Consider the following 23,849-nt stretch of genomic DNA (forward strand, 5'->3'; position numbering starts at 1 on the left):
CGAGATATCAAAGTTCGCCATGCTGCTGAGGTCACACCCTTTCATGAAAAGTCACAGTTTTCACTGTAACCCAAGACCAACTCCTTAAGGCTTTCCTGGAGAAATTTGAGGCTGCAGATGTCACCCATCACAATACTGTACCCCAAAGTGTAAAACATGACATTTCCTGTTCCCACTAGGTGGCGCTGTCCTTGATGTCAAATATGGCAGTTGAAATATGTTCAGGGGTGGAGCCTTATCATATGTGTTCACTTTGGTCAAGGTCAGAAAATGTATGACAAAATGAGAGGCAATAAGATTTTCATGGCGAGTCATCGAAATTCGCCATGGCGCCACGGCCTCATAGTATTGTGAAAACTCAAAAGCTCCGCAATTTAACATGGCACAAGGGTGTAGTTGACACTGTCCAAATTTGACGCTTATAGGACCAAATGCCAAGGAGGAGTTCGTTAAAGTTCGAAGCATCGAAACGGTAAAATCAGAGCCAAAATGTCACATTCAATCCAAAATGGCGGACTTCCTGTTGGGTTTGCGTCAATGGGCCCACAGACTTTTTTGTTCGTCTTGGAATGATACACATGTGTGCCAAATTTCATACATGTAGCTCAAACGATGTGGTCGTAGGGCTGCATTTAACAAGGCATAGGTGGCGCTGTAGAGCCATTTCCCAGTGCTCATATGTAAAACCATTAAAATACAAAATTTTTCACCAGACCTGGCATGTGTGCAAAATTTCATGAGTTTTTGAGCATGTTTAGGCCCTCAAAAAGGCCCTTGTTTGGGGTGAATAATAATAATAATAATAATAATAATAATTAAAGCTGCAAGCAGCGTTATGAGGGCCCTCGCACCCCGTCACGTCGAGCCATGCCCAACACCTGAAACCAGCACGTCCGATCTGATGTCACATTGATGGAATTCATGCATTTGACCACCAGCTAACATTTCAACTCATTCATTCATGGTTAGTTAGTCGTTCCACTAGGTGGTGCTCTAACCATTATGTACAAATGGCATAACAAACATTTCCGAGCTCGAGTCTCATCACACCTTAGACGTTTGGGAGAGATTGGATATTGTGTTTTTGAGTGACAGCAGATTACTGCTTTTTGGCGAGTGATTCAAACTCTAAGTGCCGCCATAACCACCCCGTTTCCCTGGACGTAAAAAGCTTCGCAATTTAACATCACAAAGGTCTTTAGATTCCACACACTGGAGATTGGTTCAATATGATGAAATCCCTTGGAGGAGTTCGTCAAAGTATGAAGCCTGAAAAGAGGGGAAAATGTCGCCAAAATTGCACATTAATTTTAAAATGGCTGACTTCCTGTTGGATTTGGGATATTGCTCCAAGAGACTTTTTTGTACATCTTGATATCTCCTATAAGCCTACCAGGTTTCAGATTCATACATAAACCACAGAGCAGGGGCTGATATTTTGAAATATTGTAGGGGGCGCTGTGGAGCCATTTTGCGCTATTCAATGAAAGTGATGACATGACAACAAAGTCTTCATCACATTGGAGGTGTGTGCCAAATTTCAAGCCTCTATAAACTTTCCAAGCCCCTCAAAAGCCACTTCATCTTTCATGGTGGACCGCGTTGCCACCAGGGTGCGCCGTTCAGTTTAAAGTCACAATTTCTGCACTGAAGCATCATGAGGGACTGATGGTGATATTCACCGCTTTTGAGGTGGCCACGATGAACCTGTGAAAATCAGTACAACAAAATTAAAGCCATGACATTTCCTGTTGCCACTAGGTGGCGCTGTCCGTATTTCCGACAATGGGCACATCAATCTGTTCAGGGCGGGTCTGACATCATGCCTGTAAAGTCTGGTACTGATCAGACTGGATTTCATTGAGTTATACTAATTTGTTTCTTCATGGCGTGACATCAAAGTTCGCCATGCTGCTGGGGTCACACCCTTTGGCGAAAAGTCACAGTTTTCACTGTAACCCAAGACCAACTCCTTAAGGCTTTCCTGGAGAAATTTGAGGCTGCAGATGTCACCCTTCACTATACTGTACCCCAAAGTGTAAAACATGACATTTCCTGTTCCCACTAGGTGGCGCTGTCCTTGATGTCAAATATGGCAGTTGAAATATGTTCAGGGGTGGAGCCTTATCATATGTGTGCTCTTTGGTCCAGATCGGAACATGTATGACAGAATGAGAGGCAATAAGATTTTCATGGCGAGTCATCGAAATTCGCCATGGCGCCACGGCCTCATAGTATTGTGAAAACTCAAAAGCTCCGCAATTTAACATGGCACAAGGGTGTAGTTGACACTGTCCAAATTTGAAGGTTATGAAATGAAACCCCAAGGAGGAGTTCGCAAAAGTTCGAGGCATGGAAATGGCAAAATTAGAGCCAAAATGTCACCTTCTCTTCCAAATGGCGGACTTCCTGTTGGGTTTGCGTCAATGGGCCCACAGACTTTTTTGTTCGTCTTGGCATGATACACATGTGTGCCAAATTTCATACATGTAGCTCAAACGATGTGGTCGTAGGGCTGCATTTAACAAGGCATAGGTGGCGCTGTAGAGCCATTTCCCAGTGCTCATATGTAAAACCATTAAAATACAAAATTTTTCACGAGACCTGGCATGTGTGCAAAATTTCATGAGTTTTTGAGCATGTTTAGGCCCTCAAAAAGGCCCTTGTTTCGCCTGAATAATAATAATAATAATAATAATAATTAAAGCTGCAAGCAGCGTTATGAGGGCCCTCGCACCCCCGGCGCGTCGAGCCACGCCCAACACCTAAAACCAGCACGTCCGATCTGATGTCACATTGATGGAATTCATGCATTTAACCACCAGCTAACATTTCAACTCATTCATTCATGATTAGTTAGTCGTTCCACTAGGTGGGGCTCTAACCATTATGTACAAATGGCATAACAAACATTTCCGAGCTCGAGTCTCATCCCGCCTATGAGCTTTGGGAGAGATTGGACATTGTGTTTTTGAGTGACAGCAGATTACTGCTTTTTGGCGAGTGATTGAAACTCTACGTGCCGCCATGACCACCCCGTTTCCCTGAATGTAAAAAGCTTCGCAATTTAACATCACAAAGGTCTTTAGATTCCACACACTGGAGAATGGTTCAATATGATGAAATCCCTTGGAGGAGTTCGTCAAAGTATGAAGCCTGAAAAGAAGGGAAAATGTCGCCAAAATTACACATTAATTTTAAAATGGCTGACTTCCTGTTGGATTTGGGATATTGCTCCAAGAGACTTTTTTGTACATCTTGATATTTTCCATAAGCTTACCAGGTTTCAGACTCATAGATGAAACACAGAGCAGGGGCTGTTGTTTTGAAATATTGTAGGGGGCGCTGTGGAGCAATTTCGCGCTATTCAATGAAAATGATCACATGACAACAAAGCCTACATCCATTTGGAGGTGTGTGCCGAATTTCAAGCCTCTATAAACTTTCCAAGCCCCTCAAAAGCCACTTCATCTTTCATGGTGAACCGCGTTACCACCAGGGTGCGCCGTTCAGTTTAAAGTCACAATTTTTGCACTGAAGCATCACGAGGGACTGATGGTGATATTCACCGCTTTTGAGGTGGCCACGATGAACCTGTGAAAATCAGTACAACAAAATTAAAGCCATGACATTTCCTGTTGCCACTAGGTGGCGCTGTCCGTATTTCCAACAATGGGCACATCAATCTGTTCAGGGCGGGTCTGACATCATGCCTGTAAAGTCTGGTACTGATCAGACTGGATTTCATTGAGTTATACTAATTTGTTTCTTCATGGCGTGACATCAAAGTTCGCCACGCCGCTGGGGTCACACCCTTTTGCGAAAAGTCACAGTTTTCACTGTAACCCAAGACCAACTCCTTAAGGCTTTCCTGGAGAAATTTGAGGCTGCAGATGTCACCCATCACTATACTGTACCCCAAAGTGTAAAACATGACATTTCCTGTTCCCACTAGGTGGCGCTGTCCTTGATGTCAAATATGGCAGTTGAAATATGTTCAGGGGTGGAGCCTTATCATATGTGTGCTGTTTGGTCCATATCGGAACATGTATGACAGAATGAGAGGCAATAAGATTTTCATGGCGAGTCATCGAAATTCGCCATGGCGCCACGGCCTCATAGTATTGTGAAAACTCAAAAGCTCCGCAATTTAACATGGCACAAGGGTGTAGTTGACACTGTCCAAATTTGAAGTTTATAGGACCAAATCCCAAGGAGGAGTTCGTTAAAGTACAAGGCATGGAAACGGTAAAATCAGAGCCAAAATGTCACATTCAATCCAAAATGGCGGACTTCCTGTTGGGTTTGCGTCAATGGGCCCCCAGACTTTTTTGTTCGTCTTGGCATGATACATATGTGTGCCAAATTTCATACATGTAGCTCAAACGATGTGGTCGTAGGGCTGCATTTAACAAGGCATAGGTGGCGCTCTAGAGCCATTTCCCAGTGCTCATATGTAAAACCATTAAAATACAAAATTTTTCACCAGACCTGGCATGTGTGCAAAATTTCATGAGTTTTTGAGCATGTTTAGGCCCTCAAAAAGGCCCTTGTTTTGCCTGAATAATAATAATAATAATAAGAAACAGAGCAGATACAATAGGGCCTTCGCACAGTCAGTGCTCGGGCCCTAATAATAATAAGAAACGGAGCAGATACAATAGGGCCTTCGCACTCTCGGTGCTCGGGCCCTAATAATAAACAGAGCAATTACAATAGGGCCTTCGCACTGTCAGTGCTCGGGCCCTAATAATAATAATAATAATAATAATAATAATAAACAGAGCAATTACAATAGGGCCTTCGCACTGTCAGTGCTCGGGCCCTAAAAACGTGTTAATAACGTCTTTTTAAAGATGCATACAAACTACACGTACATAAGAATCGAGTGCAGTATTCTGTAAATGACAGGGGAAGCGTATACACATCCAGATACTGTGTATTTACATCATGTTCACATAAACATGAACATGAACCTGAATGTGACCAGGATCAGTACATCACATGAATAATTAGAACATCATGCTTGCATAACAAACTCATTTCACAAACATGCCGAGGGATAAAAGGACTTAGTTCTGCACACAAATAATGTACATAAGCACACACACACACAGAGACACACACACACACACACACACTCAGTGGAGTCACCTTGCCTAGGAGACTGCAGACACTGTTCAAACACACATCGGCTCTCATGCTGGGTCTGTAACACAAGCTAATCCCCACACTACAGTAATAGTAGTTGTACTTTTTACTTCCTCACTTATTTAATAACATGAAAGAACTGCAACATTTGGAACATTCAGGGGAAAAAAGGGAGACAATTGTTTTTAGGCACACAAAATTTCCTCCCTTTCTGTTTGTAAGTGAACACGTTGCACATGTGAACCTATAATCCAACGTTGTTGTTAAAGCTTTATTGGTATTTCAGCGCACAGTGGACTTGTGTTTATGATGAATTTGGCAAAATAAATCTGTAATAAAAAAAAATTGCAACATTACAGAACACAAAAATCGAAAGATGTTTTTCATGGGTTAGTGCAAGTGTAAAAATCCACTGGGGAAAAAACCCAAAACAATGAAACATTACAATTATGTACCTTGTTTATTATGTGTTTTTTTTTTTATCTAGATTGGAAAACAGTGCAGTGATGATTTCAATCAGTATTTTTTCCTCTCATATACATTGTGCGAACAAAGGCAAGATTGTTGCTTATCAGCAGTGACAGGTATTGATCTGTGCTTCACAAGTTGGGGTTGCTGACCTTTCATATCAAAGAATATTAGCGCTCCAGTGAAACACACAGATGCGCACATGCTAACACAAAAATGATGGAGAGCGTGAAAAAGGTGCAGCTTTACTTTACTTTACAAATCACACAGCAGCCGACACGGGTACACACAAAGCCAGCATGGAGCAAACACTGTACCTCAAACAATTTCTGTGTGTCAGCGAGCCGACAGAGGCTGCTGCGCATCTCTCTGACAGCGTGTTTGTGTCTTCTGTTTAGCAAGTGCTATCAGAGTGAAATGAGTTTTTAATGAGGTTCCAGTTTGTTTTGATGCATTGCAGATTTTTTTTAAATCATAAAATGTCCTAAAAGTCAAGTCAAGTCAAGTCAAGTCAACTTTATTTGTCAATTCTGCCACATGTACAGGACATACACAGAATAGAAATTGCGTTACTCTCAAACCCTAGTGATTAGAAAAATGCAATAAAATAATTAAAAAGTAAAAATTTAAATAAATACAATACAATTTTACGTATAACAAAAAAAAAGCTATGCAATATACAATATACAATATTCAAGTAAGAAGGCATAGTGGTGCAAAATAGACAAATAGTGCAAATGGGGATTTAGTAGTGTACGGTAAGAGATAGTGTAACAACAAAGTCTTATGAGGTCCAATGCTTAAGCAGTCCAATGCTCCACAAAGTGACTGGAGCAGGCCAGTGAGTGCGTCAGAGAGTGAGTGTGTGTGTGTGTGTGACAGAGTTCAGTGAGACCGTGGTGGAGAAGAGGGGAGAGGGGGGCAGAATCGGGAGGGAGTTTAGCTTCCTGACAGCCTGATGGATGAAGCTGTCCTTCAGTCTGCTGGTCCTGGCCTGGAGACTCCGCAGTCTCCTCCCTGACGGCAGCAGCTTGAAGAAGCTTTGCATTGGGTGCGTGGGATCAGCCGCTATGCAAAGGGCTTTTTTAGTGAGACGGGTGCTGTAAATGTCCTGGAGGGAGGGGAGAGAGACACCAATGATCCTCTCTGCAGCTCTCACTATGCGTTGGAGGGTTCTATGGCAGGACGCATTGCAGGCTCCAAACCATACAGTGCTGCAGGTCTTAAGAACATGTAATGGTTAAAAATGACTCAAATTTGCATCTATTCTTATTAATGAAAAGCTGTGGCTTAAAAAATTATAATTTTCTTACAGTGTCATTAAAAAAATCTGCGTTAAACACTTTCTACACACAGTATTTAAGACCTCATTAAAATATAGCTTGTTGTGGCGTATGGATCCATATATAACCATATGAGATGCACAGAAATGTGTCGGCCATGCGTGTGTATGTGTGACTGTCTCAGCGTGCAGCAGTGTCCACGCTTCCTCTCTCTCGGCCTGTTCGTTAGATTGATAGTCAAATTAATCTGCAGCTCCGTGCAGGTATAAACACGCTGCCTGCTGGCCAGGATACATCCCCCTCTATTAGCTCCATAATTCAAAGCACCCTCCAGCAGCCTGCCCTGATCATAGGAGGGTAATTGCAGGAAGGGTGCGCCTGATTTATTGACGAGTTGGATATGGTGGATTACAATTTGATTTGGAGATTCATTAACGGCTCATTTAGCATTTTGTGGAACTGGAATTTGTGTCTTTTTTGGGGGGTTTCGAGACTGCTCCACAACAAGAACAAAACACAAATTCTGCACAAATATGAAATATTAGCGGTCAGCCAAAGTGCAGTATGCCTGCAATTGTTGTAGAAGTGATGCTGCCTTGCTTGAGGACACTTTAGAAGTGATTATGTAGCCTCTGACAGACGTACAGCAGTCGCATCAAATTAAGATCAGTGTGACAATTAAGAAAAAAAGAAAAATCATTGTAGCCTAAGAACGTGCTGTCTCTTTGCCAGTATCATAGCCTCAAACCAGCATGGACATTAAGTCTTACTGTAACTGTGACTCTACTACTTGGTAGTGTGTTGTAAAATAAAGGAAAAAACAAGCAGTATAGATTTCAGTGCATAATTTTGATTTTGAACGATCATTTTTCAAGCAGTCTGAAGTGCTTTTATTTGCAGCTGATTTGTCAGCTGTGTTTCAAGTTGAAAGAGGTTTTCGGCTCACACCTGGTATCTGTTTCATCATGACAGCACATTCCTCATTTGCTTTAATAAATGCACATAGGCAGTCATAAAACCACACATCCCCACATGTGTAAAAGTGAAATCCTATGCTTTATTCATACACTTTCCTTTGCCATGTGACAAAATAACAAGCCGCACTCAGCAGACGGTGAACACGTACACATACACACACATGCAGGCACATATGCAGATGCTGTGTGTTACGTGAGCTTAATGCAAAAAATTGCTGATAACCAAAGTGTTATGAATGTCGGCTAATCACATTAGATGCAAAATGGCAGCCACAAATCTTTCCTTTCACCTTTGAAATCTCTTTTTTCACCTCATTCACTGCCAGTAAGACAAGAGGCAGCTTTGCTGGACAGATTTTGCTGGCATTAAATTGTCGGGTCGAGCCTAATTTATTTGTAAGCCATGTTTGCTGCGAAAAGGCCTACACAGAGCAGCAAAGGACACACTTGATGAAACTGTAGTTAAAGGGACCTATTATGTGTTTCCTTATTATCTGTCATATGCATGCTGTATAGTGGCTGCATAGTGTAGTGGTTTGCACATCCACCTAGCATGTAAAATACTCCACAGTGCACTCCAGAGACTCGGATCACTTGGGCGGTGTGTCAGGAATCCAGTGTAAAAGTTCAGGAGCGAATGTTTTAAATAATGAGATCCGTGAATATAGGTGGGTTTTTTGTTGGTTGGAATAACAAAGAGAGTGGGTACCCCCTAATATGGCCATCACAGCCACACACAACTATGGCTGTAACACATCCTTCTATATACAAATTGTGTTTGGCTTTAAGAGGGAAAGAGGGGGTGTTTTACGGACAAATGATGAACTTCAGTGCTCCTGGGTTCCTGTAAGATAGATAATAAGGATTTTGAACTGTTAATCCAAGATTAAAATGTATGGCATTGGAAAAGAGCAGAACAGGTCACCTTTCATTTCACGGTTTAAAGCATGTATGTCATAAAGTCACCCAGAGATATATTCTATAAAAAGATAATGAGATGATGTGTTTCCTGCCCTCCTGATGTATATTTCCAACAGGACCAAACTTGTGGTTAAAAATATTTAACTTTTATTTTAAAAATTGAATAGACTTAACTGCCATCTTACTGAGAATGACATGGGAAGGTGCTACATGCTGAATGTTAAGCTTATCAGCTATGGTTTGAACTTTTGGTCCATATCCACATATAAAAGTGCCTCTGAGTATAAACTCTGATCCAGCCAAGCAGGACTATTTATGACAGCTCTGGAAATACAAGTGTGTAAATATGGAAATAACGACGCTAAAATTATAAAGCTGTTTGTTGATTAATGCAGAAAAATGTTTTGCGAAAGCAGACCATTCACCTTAGTGTTAAGCCTGGAAATGGTGGAAAAACAGCACCTTCATGAAAAAATAAGTATTCCAAGATATCAGAGACATTGTCAGACAGTTTGTTTAATTACACTTCATCCTGATTACAGTACAATGCAAACTGTACTAAAAACACATCAAATTATTGAGCGATTTTTGTTTTGCTGACTCTTTAATGTCTCCTATTCTTACAGGCTAAGAAGTAATGTCTTTATTTGTTTAGATAAAATAAACCTGTCAGTATAGCCAAATTGCACACTGAGACTAGCACGTACAGCACAGGTATGGTTAATACGTCAAAAACAAATTGGGCTGCCAACATCGTGATCACTCCTCCCGAAAATGGTCCCAATAAACACTAGTGGTCTTATTGCTGCTTTGTCGGCCTGGAGCATGTGCACATCTCATAAAAATGAAATGGCCTAAGGCTATGAAATGCAAACATATCTCTAATAAGATCTAGATGAACCTTAAATACCATCTCTGGAATCTAATCTGTAGCACTCTATTGCCTCTGTTACTCAGTGTTTCAAATTCTTTTCTCATTTCTGTGTCTGAAAGCAATTTTCTTGTCTCCTTAATAAAGTCAGAAATGTTCTTAACTCTTGACACATACTCACATTAGCAGCTATCTATAGGGCTGAGATGTGCCATTAACATCAATTATTTAGTAATATTTAGTGTGTGTAATGGGTAGAAAGAAGCTTTCTACACAATGGTAAAGAGCTTTAGTGTACACTAGGAAATATATTTTATTATAATGTGTTTGCATTTATTTGGATATTTTCTGTCCCACTATGGCAAGGTCTGCTATGGAGGAAATGCTAGATAGAAAAGAAAGAGAGATCTATCTATCTATCAACTACTGGTCATGTGATAAAAAATTGTAAATACATTAAAAAATGTATTTCTGGCCAGTGGTGAAAGCCTGCTTGTGACTGATTTGGTTAGTTGTTTGCCAGGAACACACTGACTGTTCTGCAAACACTTGCCAGCTATTCTCTTAACTGTAATAAACTAAAACAGTGAAACACAAACTGGAAATGGAGAGTGGTAATTATGGTAATTATGTTGTTCTTGTCCTCCTTGACCTAACAGCTGCTTTTGTAGACCATAACATTTTACTGTCTCGCTTGCACCATCTTGCAGGCATTCGTGGTACTGCTTTGAAATGGTTTAGAGCTTATGTTTCTGACAGAACTTTTAGTGTTAACTTTTTAGGGTATGAGTCCTCCTCTGCCGCTTTTCAGTTTGGGGTCCTGCAGGGCTCAATTTTAGGGCCTCTGCTCTTTTTCATTATATCTACAGCCCCTGGGAACCATCCTCAGAAAGCATAGAATATCCTTCCACTGCTATGCTGACGAATGTCAGATTTATCTGCCTCTGAAGCAGAAAGATGCCTTCTCTATTAAACCACTTCTAACATAAATTGCTTGCTTGCTTGAGTGTCATCTGTCAAACAACAGGGGTGGCTGTATCTCAGGTGGAGCACGTCACCTACTAACCGGAAGGTTGTTGGTTCAATCCTAGTCTGTTCCAGTCTGCATGCCAAATATCCTTTGGCAAGATACTAACCCCAAGGTTGCTCTCCGATGCATCCATCAGAGTGTGAATGTGTGTATGAATGTTAGATAACAATAAAAACTTAGAAAAATAGCTTGTGTGATTGGGTGAATGAATGAGTTGTGTAAAGCACTTTGAGTGCTCAGAGTAGAAAAGCGCTATATAAGAACGAGTCCATTTACCATTCAAGCAGAAGAACTTTCACCTTACAGCAAGATGATTTGGGTTTGGACCTCCTGGTCAGTCTTCCTTATTCCTGTGTGACCACACGTTGGATAACCAGTTAAGAAAATGGATGAAGTTCTGATATGTTCACACACAGGTAGCATGACATTTGCTGGAAATTCTTAATAAAGAAATTTGTTTTAGTAATTTTAGGTGATTTGCTTTGTTTGCCACTGATCTGTGATGTGCAAACCTTTGCAAAGTTTATGTCAATGTTCAAACAGAATGCAGGCATATGTGTGGCTTCTTCGATCTGGGTAATTTGGAGCTGCCTTTGAACAGTTTGTCCTAGACTGGATATTTTGGCAATAACACTATTTTACCATTACCTGAAATAACGGATCATTCCTGGGAAGCTAGTGATGTAGTCTTTTCTTTGTAAAAGTATCATTACTGAGAATTTAATCAGATGAAACCGGAAAATCAAATAGCAGATGCTGATAATATCCCTTATGTTCTGTATGTATATTTAGGAAGAAAAAGTATTAAATTGATCTGAAGGATGTTTGATTTCCAGGTTCTTGGAATTCTTTTTGAAAGAATACAATTAATTGACACAAGAAATGACTATACCTGTTCACGAATATACGCTATTATTTTATCTTTTTTTGGTTCATCTCTCTATTTTTTTCTGCTTCATCTCCTTCTGCTTTAATTTGTAATTTCCTAGACATCTTGTAATTTCTTGAACAAAGGCCATGGACACATTTTAATTAGATGTGGATTATAATGAGGTTTTCCTGAACGTGTTGGATATTCATTTCATATAGTAGAGCATGTTCGTTCTCCTCTAATAATCCCAAATACAGTATATTCACGGTTGGTTATTACTTATTTGCCCTGCAGGTAAATGGCAATGGAAAAAAAAAACCTACCCCCTGAATATCTAATTATGATAACTTCATAATTCCAGCTGCAGTGACTTTTTTTTTCGTTGGTACAGCAAACCAAAAATGTGTACGACTCTAACTTGTATCACATTAAATAGACAAATGTCTTTAACTTCAGGGGCATTTTTACTAACAAAGCAATTTAAATGTATTCACATAGCGCCAGATATGAACACACACCCACACACGTACCAACAATTTGCATTTATAAGAGGCGCACAGCATGTGCTAAATGCTTCTGACACAGCGTTTGCATTGCGGTCTAATTGAATCATCATGTTTACAGTGCGATATGCATAATACATTCTTCTTTACATAGTTGTTGTTTTCACAGTTTAGTGCCAGGCTTCCAGTGTTCAGGTTGAAAGGGGAATGGGGGAGAGCTTTTGACAAAGCCCGATAGAAAAACAAAAAACAGGGAAATGTGGAAAGACAGCAAAGAGAGAGAGAGGACAGTTCTGCTTCAGTTCATCTCAATCCAATATGCATTACTGGCATGAATGTATAGAACCAAATCATCAAAGCTACAAGGTTAAAGCATGTTTTTAACATAAAATCAATTTGTGGGAAGTGTTTATAAAAGTATATATGTGAGGAAGAGCGTGTGTGTGTGTGTGTGTGTATATATATATATATATATATATATATATATATTAGGGGTGCAACGATATTCGTATCGATATTGAACCGTTCGATACAGTGCTTTCGGTTCGGTATGCATATGTATCGAACAATACAACATTTGTAATTTATTTTATCAATTTTCCTTCTGACGATGCTGTCTGTGTTGAGCGCTCAGTGAATCTGTGTTCGACTACTCCGCGTGTGTTAGCGCAGTTAGTGCAGTTAGCTCGTTAACGTGTTGGCCGTCTAGCCCCATGCACGGAGTGATCGGCGGTAGCTCGTTAACGGAGATTTGCCGTGTTGTGGCGTTAAGGTAATTTCAACGAGATTAACCTGAAAGCACTAGCGGGAACACAACGAATATGACTGCACATTTACACCGACATCATCGTAGTGCAAAGACAAGTGGAAGCAGACAAAAAAAAGCAAGCATGCTACTAACTTTAGCCGAGTCATTTAGACAGCTGTTAGCACATGATTCTCCTTATGCTGCTGAGAATATAGCCCAGAAGAAGCGGATAGTATAGCTTTTATTTTGGAAAGAGACATTTCTCTGTAATAAACTCTCTTTTCCAAAGATGAGTGATTCCTCAATCAGATACAGGGCTTGCAATATCGCTAGCCCGACGTCCCGGAGCTAGCGATTTTTTCAGTCGGGCTACCAAAATCTATCTCTTCCCTGCCCGTCGGGCTATTGTAGGAAAAATATATGTCAATGCTTTTGCATTCTTTCGGAAATGTAGCTGGGTAATTATGTCATTGGCATCGGTGAGCCACTGTCAATATGTGACATATTGAAGTCGCGTTTGAATTTGCGCTTGTTTTTTTGCTTTCACTTTGCAATCGTGCGAACTGTGTATAGAGAGCGACAGCACTGATCTGTGAGTGATGATAATTTGTGCACCAATTCCTCTGACATCGTCTTATTAATCGTTAGCTTACTATGCAAACATGACAAGTGAAATCTCCCGCAGCAAGCTTAAACATGTGAGAGGTTGATCGTGCAGAGAATTGCTGAGCTTATGTGAGTGAGCGTGTAAAAGCATTTCAGTTCTGCTGAGCCAAATAAGACAGGTCAGGGTGAAGAAGTGACAGCCAAAGAAAAGCTTACCACAAAACGGAGAAGTTATGACAAATCAGACTATGAGGCAAAAAGAAAGTGCAGCTTTATGGTTTCATGGACAAAAGAATTTCTGTGGCTGCGATATGACGAGCTAAATAACCAGGGCTGCACATAAGTGGTCCGCAGGTGCGCATTCGCTGTCAAAATAAAAAACACGCACAAGGGTTAGGGTTAAATTTAAAAACTGTACTTTTGAGTTAAAATATATATTTATAATTTTAATAAATGACAAATTAAAAATGCATGAACATTTTTTTGTATTGAAAAAATATCGAACCGTGACACCAAAGTATCGAACCGAACCGAACCGTGAATTTTGTGTATCGTTGCACCCCTAATATATATATACATATAGATATTTAATTCAAGTATTTTGCCACACATTGATATTGCCCGTGGTAATAATGGATTGCATTTATATAGCGCTTTTCTAGGCACCCAAAGCGCTTTACAATTCCACTATTCATTCACACACTGGTGCAGACAAACCGCAGTTGTAGCCACAGCTGCCCTGGGGAAGACTGACAGAAGCGAGGCTGCCATCGGCCCCTCTGGCCAACACCAGTAGGCGGTAGGGTAAAGTGTCTTGCCCAAGGACACAACGACCAGGACAGAGATAGCTTGGGAATCAAACCGGCAACCTTCCGGTTACAGATGAGCTTCCCAACCCCCTGAACCACGGTCGCCCTGGTAGTGCACATGAGCTGCAATCCTCGTTTGTTGTGCAATTATGTAAAATAAATGAGGATTGCGGCTTGTGCGCACTACCACAAGCTGGGACATAGCGACAGAGAGTTATCGATGATGCAAGAAGGCAGCAAACAGTGCCGTTTTGCTAGCAGCAGCTGGCAACACAGGTGTTTTTTGATGTCAGTGCTGTGACATTCCAGCTCCATATTCGCCCCGCTTTTCGGGATCTCTATGACATCATATTTAAATGTACTGAGTAACATTATGCATCGTGACTGAGAGTCATCAACATCAACGTTTGTGTTGATGACTCTAAGCCACAATGCACGGGGGTATTTTAAAGGGAACCTGTTATGCTCATTTCCAGCTCGGTATTTTGCTTCTTTGACTCTTGGCAGATTATCCTCTGTCGGAAGTTTTAACCCCACATCTCTAAAACTGTAATTTCTTCATTTTGGTTAGACCTTGCCTTTTTTCTGCAAAATACCTGGTACACAATGAACTCACTGACAGTAGCTTTACCTACTTACTGTAAACATTTAGGCTAAATGTATTTAAAAAGCTGATGTAGCCTCTTTAGTCAACCTGCTTTGATACCACTTTAAACATAATAACAGCTAACGAGGGTTAATGTAATTATAAAGAATAGCTTAGCTACATTGTACAGTAAAAAAGCCCATTGCCTTTACTAAAAATGTCGTATTGATTAGGATGGAATAAGCACATTCTTGTTATTGGTCTAAAAAAAGACGTCTTACCTGTTGCAACTGTTGTCCTTTCTTCTTTAGGAAAAACAAACTAATTTAACTTAAATTAAAGAAGATTTTTTGGTGTACTTTAACCCTCTAATATCAGGAGATCATTAAATTATGAATGGCAGATAGAAAGTGCTTACATAGAAAAAGGGATTAGGTGAAAGAGGCAAGTTGTCTCAAGGCCATCTGACAGAACACTTTAATCAGTTCAGCTGTCTAAACAGTTGGTCAACAGCTCACATTTTTCTCAAGCTGTACTCCTGTAAAGACAGTCTGAAACATGTGTTTACACTTCAAGTCTATTTCTGTCATTTATGGGCTCAAATACAGGTGACCTGGAGCTTGCCTTGCCGGAAACGCATTCGTTTTTAGGGACATATGGAGCTCTGGGATTACTGCTGCTCTCCTACTGACGTGCTCCTGTCTTGCACCTGTTGACACAGTGCTGGTGTGGAAATCATTTGGGCTGATACGGTCCATATCTTTCTTTCTATTTAGCTATTTGGTCTTTTTTTATTTATACATAAAGGGTGATTAAGTAGCTAATATGAACGTGAAAACAAATCCCAAAAAATAAGAAGGGTTAGTAAAAGACTGAATTATATCTGATTGAGAGAAAAAGACAGAGAGGGACAGAAAAGTCAGAGAAGCGTATAGGATAAGGTAACCGAATCACTGGAGGAGAAAACAAGATGCTGTTGTAGGCTGGAGATAGATTGATGAGGAGTAGAAAAAACTGGGGGATGGATGGATAAAAAGCTTTCCAGGCCTCTAGTTCAATGCTCAGTGGTCTTGGTAAGGTCAATGACAAAAATCCAGGGTCCCCTGTAAGACAGACAGACACACACACACACACACACACCCATTGTCCCTTAACCTCTCATCTAAGTGGATCTAAACCACTTATCCCATCAATGCTCTGTGTGTGTGTGTGTGTGTGTGTGTGTGTGTGTGTGTGTGTTGGGCAGGGTATGTGCATGAGGGAGTAAGACTAAGAGATCAATGCGCTGTTTTGTGTTTGGAGGTGAACTTGGGAGAGCACACATAGCAAAGTCTGCCCACACACAACCACAAAACCACACACACACACCAACAATTACAATCACCTTGAGCAGATATTAAGACTTCAAATCGAAAACGATGTTGAAAGCGTGTTGCATCACGCACATGAAAGAAAACTTCAAAGTTCGCTTGTTTTGTTTCATTAGAAAAATTTGGCTCAAGGACACGCTGTCACACATGGCGTTATGACGGCAGCATGTAACTGTGAGCTGTAACCTCCGATGTCTCGCTAGCACAAATAACAACACACATTTTATCAACACAGTCCACAGAGCCTACCTGTCTTCGAGGTAATTGCTTCGGCTCTGTTTTTGCACATCTGCTGCGACAGGGAGCTGCATGCTAATTGCAGCAGGTGCAAAAAGGCAGGGCAGGGGTAAACCTTATTTAGTGGACGGGCTTCTGGACTGAGCTGAGAAACATTTTATGTGTCTAGAAACTACTGTACGAAGTGGGCTGAGGTTTATCCCTTTGGGGCAGCGCAGCAAGCTTTTGCAGTCCCTCTGGCTTCTATTACTTTTCACTTGTTTCTAATGTTATTCTCTTCTTCCCTTCCTCTTACTTTTGTGTCCCCCTGTATCTTACATCCTAGTCTAACGCTGGTCTTTATCTCTTTGTCTAACCTACTTCTATTTTGGTTAATTCCTGTTTTACTCTGACAGTTAGTTTTCTCATATCTTCTTTTTGTTTTAGTTCCCTTCCCTCCTTGTTATTGTTTGCTGTCCTTATTAGCTTCATCTGTGTTTGACTGCTTTCACCTCCACCCAACCAGGCCCCTGTGTAGTCTTGCGTTTCCCTTTGTCCTTGGCAGATTGTATATTTTCCTCCCACGTGCTTCAGTGTTTCTCATCTTAATCTTCAGTAATGTGGACCATCTAGATTTTAGTTTATCAGCTTTTTAATAAAGCTTGCACTATCTATGTCCACAAAGCCTGCTTCTAAAACTCCTTTACAGTTACTTTAGGCACTAGTAGACTGTCAATTTTAGTTGTACCGGCACAAGTTCTACTTTGAAGGTGAACGGAGATTACATCGAAGGCATTAACTTGCAAACTGTGGCAATCTGGTGACAACCAAAGCAACTGCAAGGAGGTTATTAGTGTAGTACTGTATAACTGTCTGTGACTATTCTTACACTGTTAACCTTTTGGAACGTCACAGAGTGCACACTCTTCTCTAGCAACCGGTGTTTATCAGGCTGACACAATTCACTCTCTAGATCAACATTAAAGGGCTTTAGTAGTTGATTTCACAGTAACTACTAGCTTCTAGCAACCTCCAGCGACTAATCACATCATACTTATAAAAATGACCAGTGCCAAATTGTCAGCAACTCGTCTCTGTGCCTGTGTCAGTATGACCTCACTTGTCCTTTAGGTGTTTTGTATTGAAACAAGTAACATGCTGCTTTTGGAAATGAAGGCATTCGAGGTTTTAAAACCCCAAACGAGTATCAGCAATGCTAAATGCTAATAGCTATTCTCTGTGCTCGCTTTATAAACAACATCTTTTGCGTGCTAACCAAAATGTTGCTTCTAGAGAGGCTGCTCCCTGATATTGTTGCCATAAAGATAAAAGTTAATATGTGCAGGAGTGCTCTGGATCCGATTAATATCTTTGTACAAACACCCCAAACAGTCAGTTTTGATTCAGTTTCCTAAATACACGCAGTGGTACATTTTTACATATTCATTGCCAGTTTTGTCCACTGTGCAGTGGTATTATGGGCTATTTGTTAATAATAATTTTTTAAAAAAGGATTTATGTAATTCAAACTCATTAGTCATGTAAAATGCCACGTCAGGAGAAGGAAATTCAACATAATCATCATATATCACAGGCTCTGGTCACTTATCGTACCTTATTGAAATATTAATGTGGAGAACAGCTACAGGTGTGAATATCGTGCTGCTTCAGGCCTCTGAACAATAATCCACTTGTGGGCTCTAAATGCAGCTCTGTCTCTGCGCTACTCATCAGTTGTTGTGTGAAGTGACTGACGTGACAGTTTTCTTTAAAAGCAAAGCTGTTGCAGTTCGCTTGTTTTGCTCCTTGGTTGACAGTAGAATGCCAGTAACCACAAAGACTGATACTTTGTTTCTTAGTGACTCTATTTGTCATTCAGCACTAAACATTACCATTTACCCTTTGTTGTCAAGGATGGATCCTAACAGTTTAATCTCATAATTGGTGTATATAATTATGTCAAATTTTTCTAATTTCTTTCCTTTAAAATGTTTGATTTCAATCAAAGTGTATTTTATTTTTAGAGCACCAGTTCTCAAGTACAGTTATCTTTGCTCACTGCGATCTGCAAGAATGAAGCCAATGTATAGCAAGGCTTTTTATGAAATCTTTTGTTTATGATGGCGTTTGTAAAACCTCTTATTTATTGCCAGTTCCTTGAATGGTGTCAGTGAAAAGCTGGGATGTCAATGGGCCTATAATTTCACCAGAAATAACCAGAACAGAGCCAAAGGGTCCACCCTGCATTTTCACCAGAAAATAGCTCTGTTTGACACAGATTATAAGACTTTGACAGTTTGAGTCTCGGTGTTGAACAAATGGTTGAATAACTCATGTCACTGTTGTAGCTAACTTTTGAATGGATAAACAAACCAGCTAAAAACAAACCCACTCAGATTGATTTCAGGGTGCTTGAATTGGCTTAGAAACAACTGCATAGATGGGTTATATTTGTGATGTCAAGTGGTTTCTTTTCTCAACAACTCCGAGAAAGATGTCAACATGCAGTGATACAGAATACTTTTTTATGTATATTTTTAATCTGTTTAGGAACTCCACATACTGCATGAAAGTGTCCATGTCGATGACCGTGGAAGAGAGCGACGAGGGAAAATGCTTCAGTAGCAAAATCCGCCATCTGGAGAAAGCTGAGATAACCCACAGCAAAATGATCCACTGTCCTGATATAGAAGACTATTTGGCTCCATATAAACAACCGCAGATGACCTGGTACAAGGTATGGCATGAACACAGAAAAGTTTTTATGAGTCTTCTGTTTAAGGTTGCGACTGATCTATTCTGCCTATGTCTCCTGTTAGGAGTGTGAGCTGGTTGAATGGAGAAGCTCCATCATTGTTAATACCACACATATTTGGATACCTGAGATAGAGGAGGGAGACGGGGGAAATTACACCTGTGAATTGCAGTATGGATCCAGATTGGTGCGAAGGACAACGCAACTCAAAGTCACAGGTAGGACATAATGAATGGATGGAGATGGGATACAGTCCAATACAGGCCACCCCCCAAACCAGACTGGCCACCCCAGGTGCCACCCCAAAGGCAAAACAATAAAATTCAATCAAATATCAAATGTCCGATTATGTTTTCACGGTGACGCTCAGATATCCGAGTGTAAGTGAATGCAGCATCGCTTCTGCGCTATGCGCATCACGTTAGCAAAGGTAGGAGAGCCAAGCGCGAAAGACGTCACTGCAGGAAACAATTTTTCGGTGAAAGAAAATGAGGACAGAATAAATGTCCCGGTAAGTAATATCAAGTTTGTTGAGTTTAGTAAACTTCGGTGAAATTAGAATACCAAGGAAAAAAATAACACTTAAAGAATTATTGCAGCCGTGGAATATTTCAGACAGTATGCTACTGAGGGCAGCTAACATAAGAGTTATGAGTTATAAGATATAATCTAAGTCGTAACATTGCTGTATGGAGCTGCAAATTTGGTTGCAGGTTAACATAGCTGGACTGGCCATCGGGCATATCCCCAGTGACTTATTTTTTATTTTTTTTGTAATGGCATGAACAATGAGAGGTGGTGGATTGGCCAGATGCAGGTCGATGTGTAGAAATAACTCCGTTGTTTGGTGGTGGCTATGACGGGGCTTCCACAGAGGCAACAGGTGGATGAGGGAAGGGGAGGCAGGAGGAGAGACCCGAAGCAGCCGCCAGTCCGAGTGTCAGGTGAACTGAACTTCAGGTAAGAAGTTATGACCTGCAGTCTATCTGGGTCAGATATAAACCAAGTTTAGGTGGAGTTTATTTTCATGTTGCTGACTTTTTACTGTCAGTTGCAATAACTCATACTGCGTTCTAGCCAGTTTGACGGAGTTTTTATACAGCTGGGTGGGTGCTATGATGTTACTGATAGTGAACTTTATTTTATTCATAAGGTTAGTAGAGTTGCCAACGGCTCCTTAAAAAAATGGAATGGTCCCTCATTCAGAGAAAATATTACGCGTTTCGTATTGAGCTGAGAAGAGACGCAGTTTGTCCCGGACTTTAGCTAGAATGGAAAAAAGACACAAAGCTGGATTTATTCTGTCTTTACGCTGCACAGCTGCCTCTTCTCTCATTCTCTCCCCCTCCCTCTCCTGTTGCTACTTCAATCATGAAACTGATCAATGATCAGCTGATCGGCTTTTCTCTCTTGTTTGTTTATCGCCCACTTTGCGCCAGAAAGAGGAAACCAGCAGATATTGCGCTAAACAACAGCAGCACGTTTAAGCTTGACCAGCTGTTGTTAGAATGTATTTAATATTAATTTCTAGTATCAGCTGATGTTTGCTGGTGCCACAGCTGTAAAGCTGCTGGTCATGATGTCTGTTTAGATATGTGGTGAGAGGGAAACATGAAGATGAAACCAGGAGATGTCCTTACTGAATCATCAGAGCTGAACAGGTGATGGAGAAACAGGTTTACCTTTTAGGTGACATGAATGAGTTGAAGTTATCAACTGTTTCTGAGAGATAAATAACACCAGGATCCTTTTTTATGTAGCTGACAGCTGGTAACTGTGCAGGGGCGGGTCTAGCAAAGTTTTGCCAGGGGGCCAGGTAGGGCATTAACAGGGAAAGGGGGGCACAAAGAAATACTTTTCTTTCTTATTCTCATTTAAAATACCTAGTTTTTATTAAATAATTATCTAAATCTTACAACCAAAGTTTTTATCTGACGTAAAATGTATAGAAATCATACATATACCAACAAGACTGTACATCACTGTCACAACAGCATTTGTTTTCATTCAAAGTCTTTATGGCTTTACTACCTGGTGGGTCGGTCTGTAGTAAAAATGCCCAATTTTTTTTGTCCCAGTCCAGTCCTGCAGGTTAATACTGGCAGTGTCACCATGCCAGCTGACTGTATTTTATCATCAGCCAGTGTTGTTCTTTATCAATATTACCAAAGTTTACCATAAGGCAGCATAGAAAGTATTTACTTGCTTTCAGGTTTTATTCAAATGTTAGTCTTTTCAGTTGTTTCTCCACTTTTTTCCTGTTTCAAAATCAAACACCAGTTTGTGAGAAGATTATCTTCTTTTTTTAACAGGCAGATAAAGTTTTACATTGGAACTGGCTAATTTGTCAATTGTTTGTTACAAATGTTCGTATTTTAATTTTCAAAAATGTTTTTGCCCAAAACATATGTGCACTATATGTCAGTAAAAATACTATGCAAATATTGCTGTCCTTGAATGCTGAGTAAACACTGACAAAGCACTGATTGTATCTCTTGTACTTTATCAACGCAGTATCTAAAAACTTTGCACCGTAGTGGTTAAAATCTCATTCTAATAAGAGTTAAAAGTGCATTTGGTTATTAGGTTTATAGGATTATTGAATTATGGTTAAGGGTTGGTAGAATTTTTTTTTTAAACATTATCTGCCAATTAAATCTGCCACCCTTCTCCAAATCTGTGCCCCTACCTGGCCCCCCCAACAAAAATTTTCTAGACACGCCACTGTCCCCATTTCAGGTTTGCACTGCTCTTTTCATAGTTTCACTACAACTAGGGGCAATGGCAGCCATGGACCCCCAGAAAGTACTTGTCAATGGGTCAGGAAATAAACTGATTTGTAATTACAAGAGAGTCACTGACTGACCTCAGGTGTACTTGGCTAGGGCTTTAGCAACTGAGACACTGCCAACAACCTCCAGCATCCACTCACAACATTCACTCATTTTTCCCTTGTGACCAGTGGCTGTCTGGCAATCACCAGTTAGCCTCTAGGCTTTAGGGTTAGGCCTCTAGATCTAAAGGCCTGGGCATATAGAGTTAAGAATATGCATCAAATTCTGTCAAGAAGACTTCTGCCTGGAAGGACTGCAATGAGAGAATGGACAAGAGCCAAGAATGCAGCTACTGGGTATCACAATCATTTTCCAACCTCTAACAAGTATACAGCCGATTTGTTAAGTGTATCGTCCTGAATATGACTGAATTTGGTCCGTTTACAGCATCCTGCCATTGATTGCATTTGTCCCTAACCATCAGGAACCCTCACGTTGACTTTTATCGAGTAAAAAGATGAGGGTTCATCCTCCAGCTTCAATGTGTTTATGTAGTGCTGACATAGCTGTGTCGCTAGTGATCACGTAGCACATCATTATATACCAGCTAGCCCAACTTCAGTAACCCTACAAATGTTGGAAGTGATAGCAGAGCTGTACGTTTGAATTCCATTCAGAAATCTCTCAGTCAGAACATGCTATATCATGTTTAGGTGGAAACTAGCGAGCTAACTTCCTGCTAACGTCTAACTCCGTTAAATTTAATAAATTCTGTTTTCATGGATGCCTGGATGTTAAACTTAATTGTTACTAGAACTGAGCGTGATAGAGCATCACACATTAAATGAGCAACAGTGGTGAGAAATAATCAAAAGCAATATGGACTATTGAATTTGGTTGTAGAGAATATAACGGATGGGACGGGCAGGGATTTATATCACTAAAGCTTTGCCAGCTACTGCTTTGCAGTGCCAGCATGTGACTGGAAAGGCACCGTGTGCCCGTTGGGTCAGGAATACATAGTATTTGGTATTCTACTGGACATATTTTCTATTGCATTTTTTTTTAAGAATTGTAGAATTGATGAATTACCGTTCCATGGATTAGAGGTCAGCTGACTACCATCAGAGAAAGCAAGTGGACTTAAAATATGGTCAGAATATGTACTCTGCTTCCTTTTAATATACAATGGATCCCTCAGTGACTCCAGAGCATCCATTACTTTGACAGATCCCTCGACTCAGCAATACATCATTCATCATTACTACAGCACTTTTAAAGTTTCTTTGAATGCACATTTCAGATCTACGCTAAAACAACGGGGTACATTCCTGGTATCATTTTGTATATTTGTATTAAACTTTGAATATTTAAAGCTTCAGTGGCTTTTGACTTAACTTTCACTCAGCAGAAACATCTGCTCTGTGCTGTTATGTCTTTAAGCTTACTTCCATCTGCGCTTTTGTTGTGTGTGTGTGTGTGTGTGTGTGTGTGTGTGTGTGTGTGCGTGTGCGTGTGTGTGTGTGTGTGAGCGAGTGTTTTGGGAGGAGGGTTGCAGTCCTGCTTGTGTTTTGCTGTTGTATCATGTACCATGTGCAGTCGGTCTTTATGAGCGACACACTGTGCTACTTTTGTCCTAGCACACATTCTTAAACGTGCGCCTTGATTTGCTTCGTACATTGTGATATTATTTGCATTCTGACACTCGTATGCACACGAAGGAAACAGTCTAGAACACTTACTGCTCCATTTTACTCATATTTTGAATCCCAGAACCAAATTCAGTGTCCTTCTCAACTCGCACTTCTTGCTATAGTTCAGATCCACAGCTTCCTCTTGCAGTGTAGGGCTGAACAGGCAGTACTACATTTCTTGTGTTTGGTGTTGTTGAATGGGTTAGTTTCTATTGC

The 23,849-nt window shown here is 40.5% G+C and overlaps 1 protein-coding gene across 2 annotated transcripts in view; it reads left to right on the forward strand.

Moving 5' to 3' along the window:
• il1rapl2 (interleukin 1 receptor accessory protein-like 2) overlaps positions 1-23,849 on the forward strand; it is a 443,889-nt gene that overhangs the window by 258,730 nt on the left and 161,310 nt on the right. For both annotated transcript variants that reach the window (XM_085361123.1, XM_085361114.1), the window contains exons 4-5: positions 18,961-19,147; positions 19,230-19,383. In XM_085361123.1, the coding sequence (XP_085217249.1) occupies positions 18,961-19,147; positions 19,230-19,383 (341 nt within the window). The remainder of the gene's footprint in view (positions 1-18,960; positions 19,148-19,229; positions 19,384-23,849) is intronic.

Source organism: Diplotaxodon limnothrissa, linkage group LG2 (assembly GCF_057381915.1).
Source record: "Diplotaxodon limnothrissa isolate DT_005_m linkage group LG2, D_limnothrissa_male_GT1.1, whole genome shotgun sequence".
NCBI lineage: Eukaryota > Metazoa > Chordata > Actinopteri > Cichliformes > Cichlidae > Diplotaxodon > Diplotaxodon limnothrissa.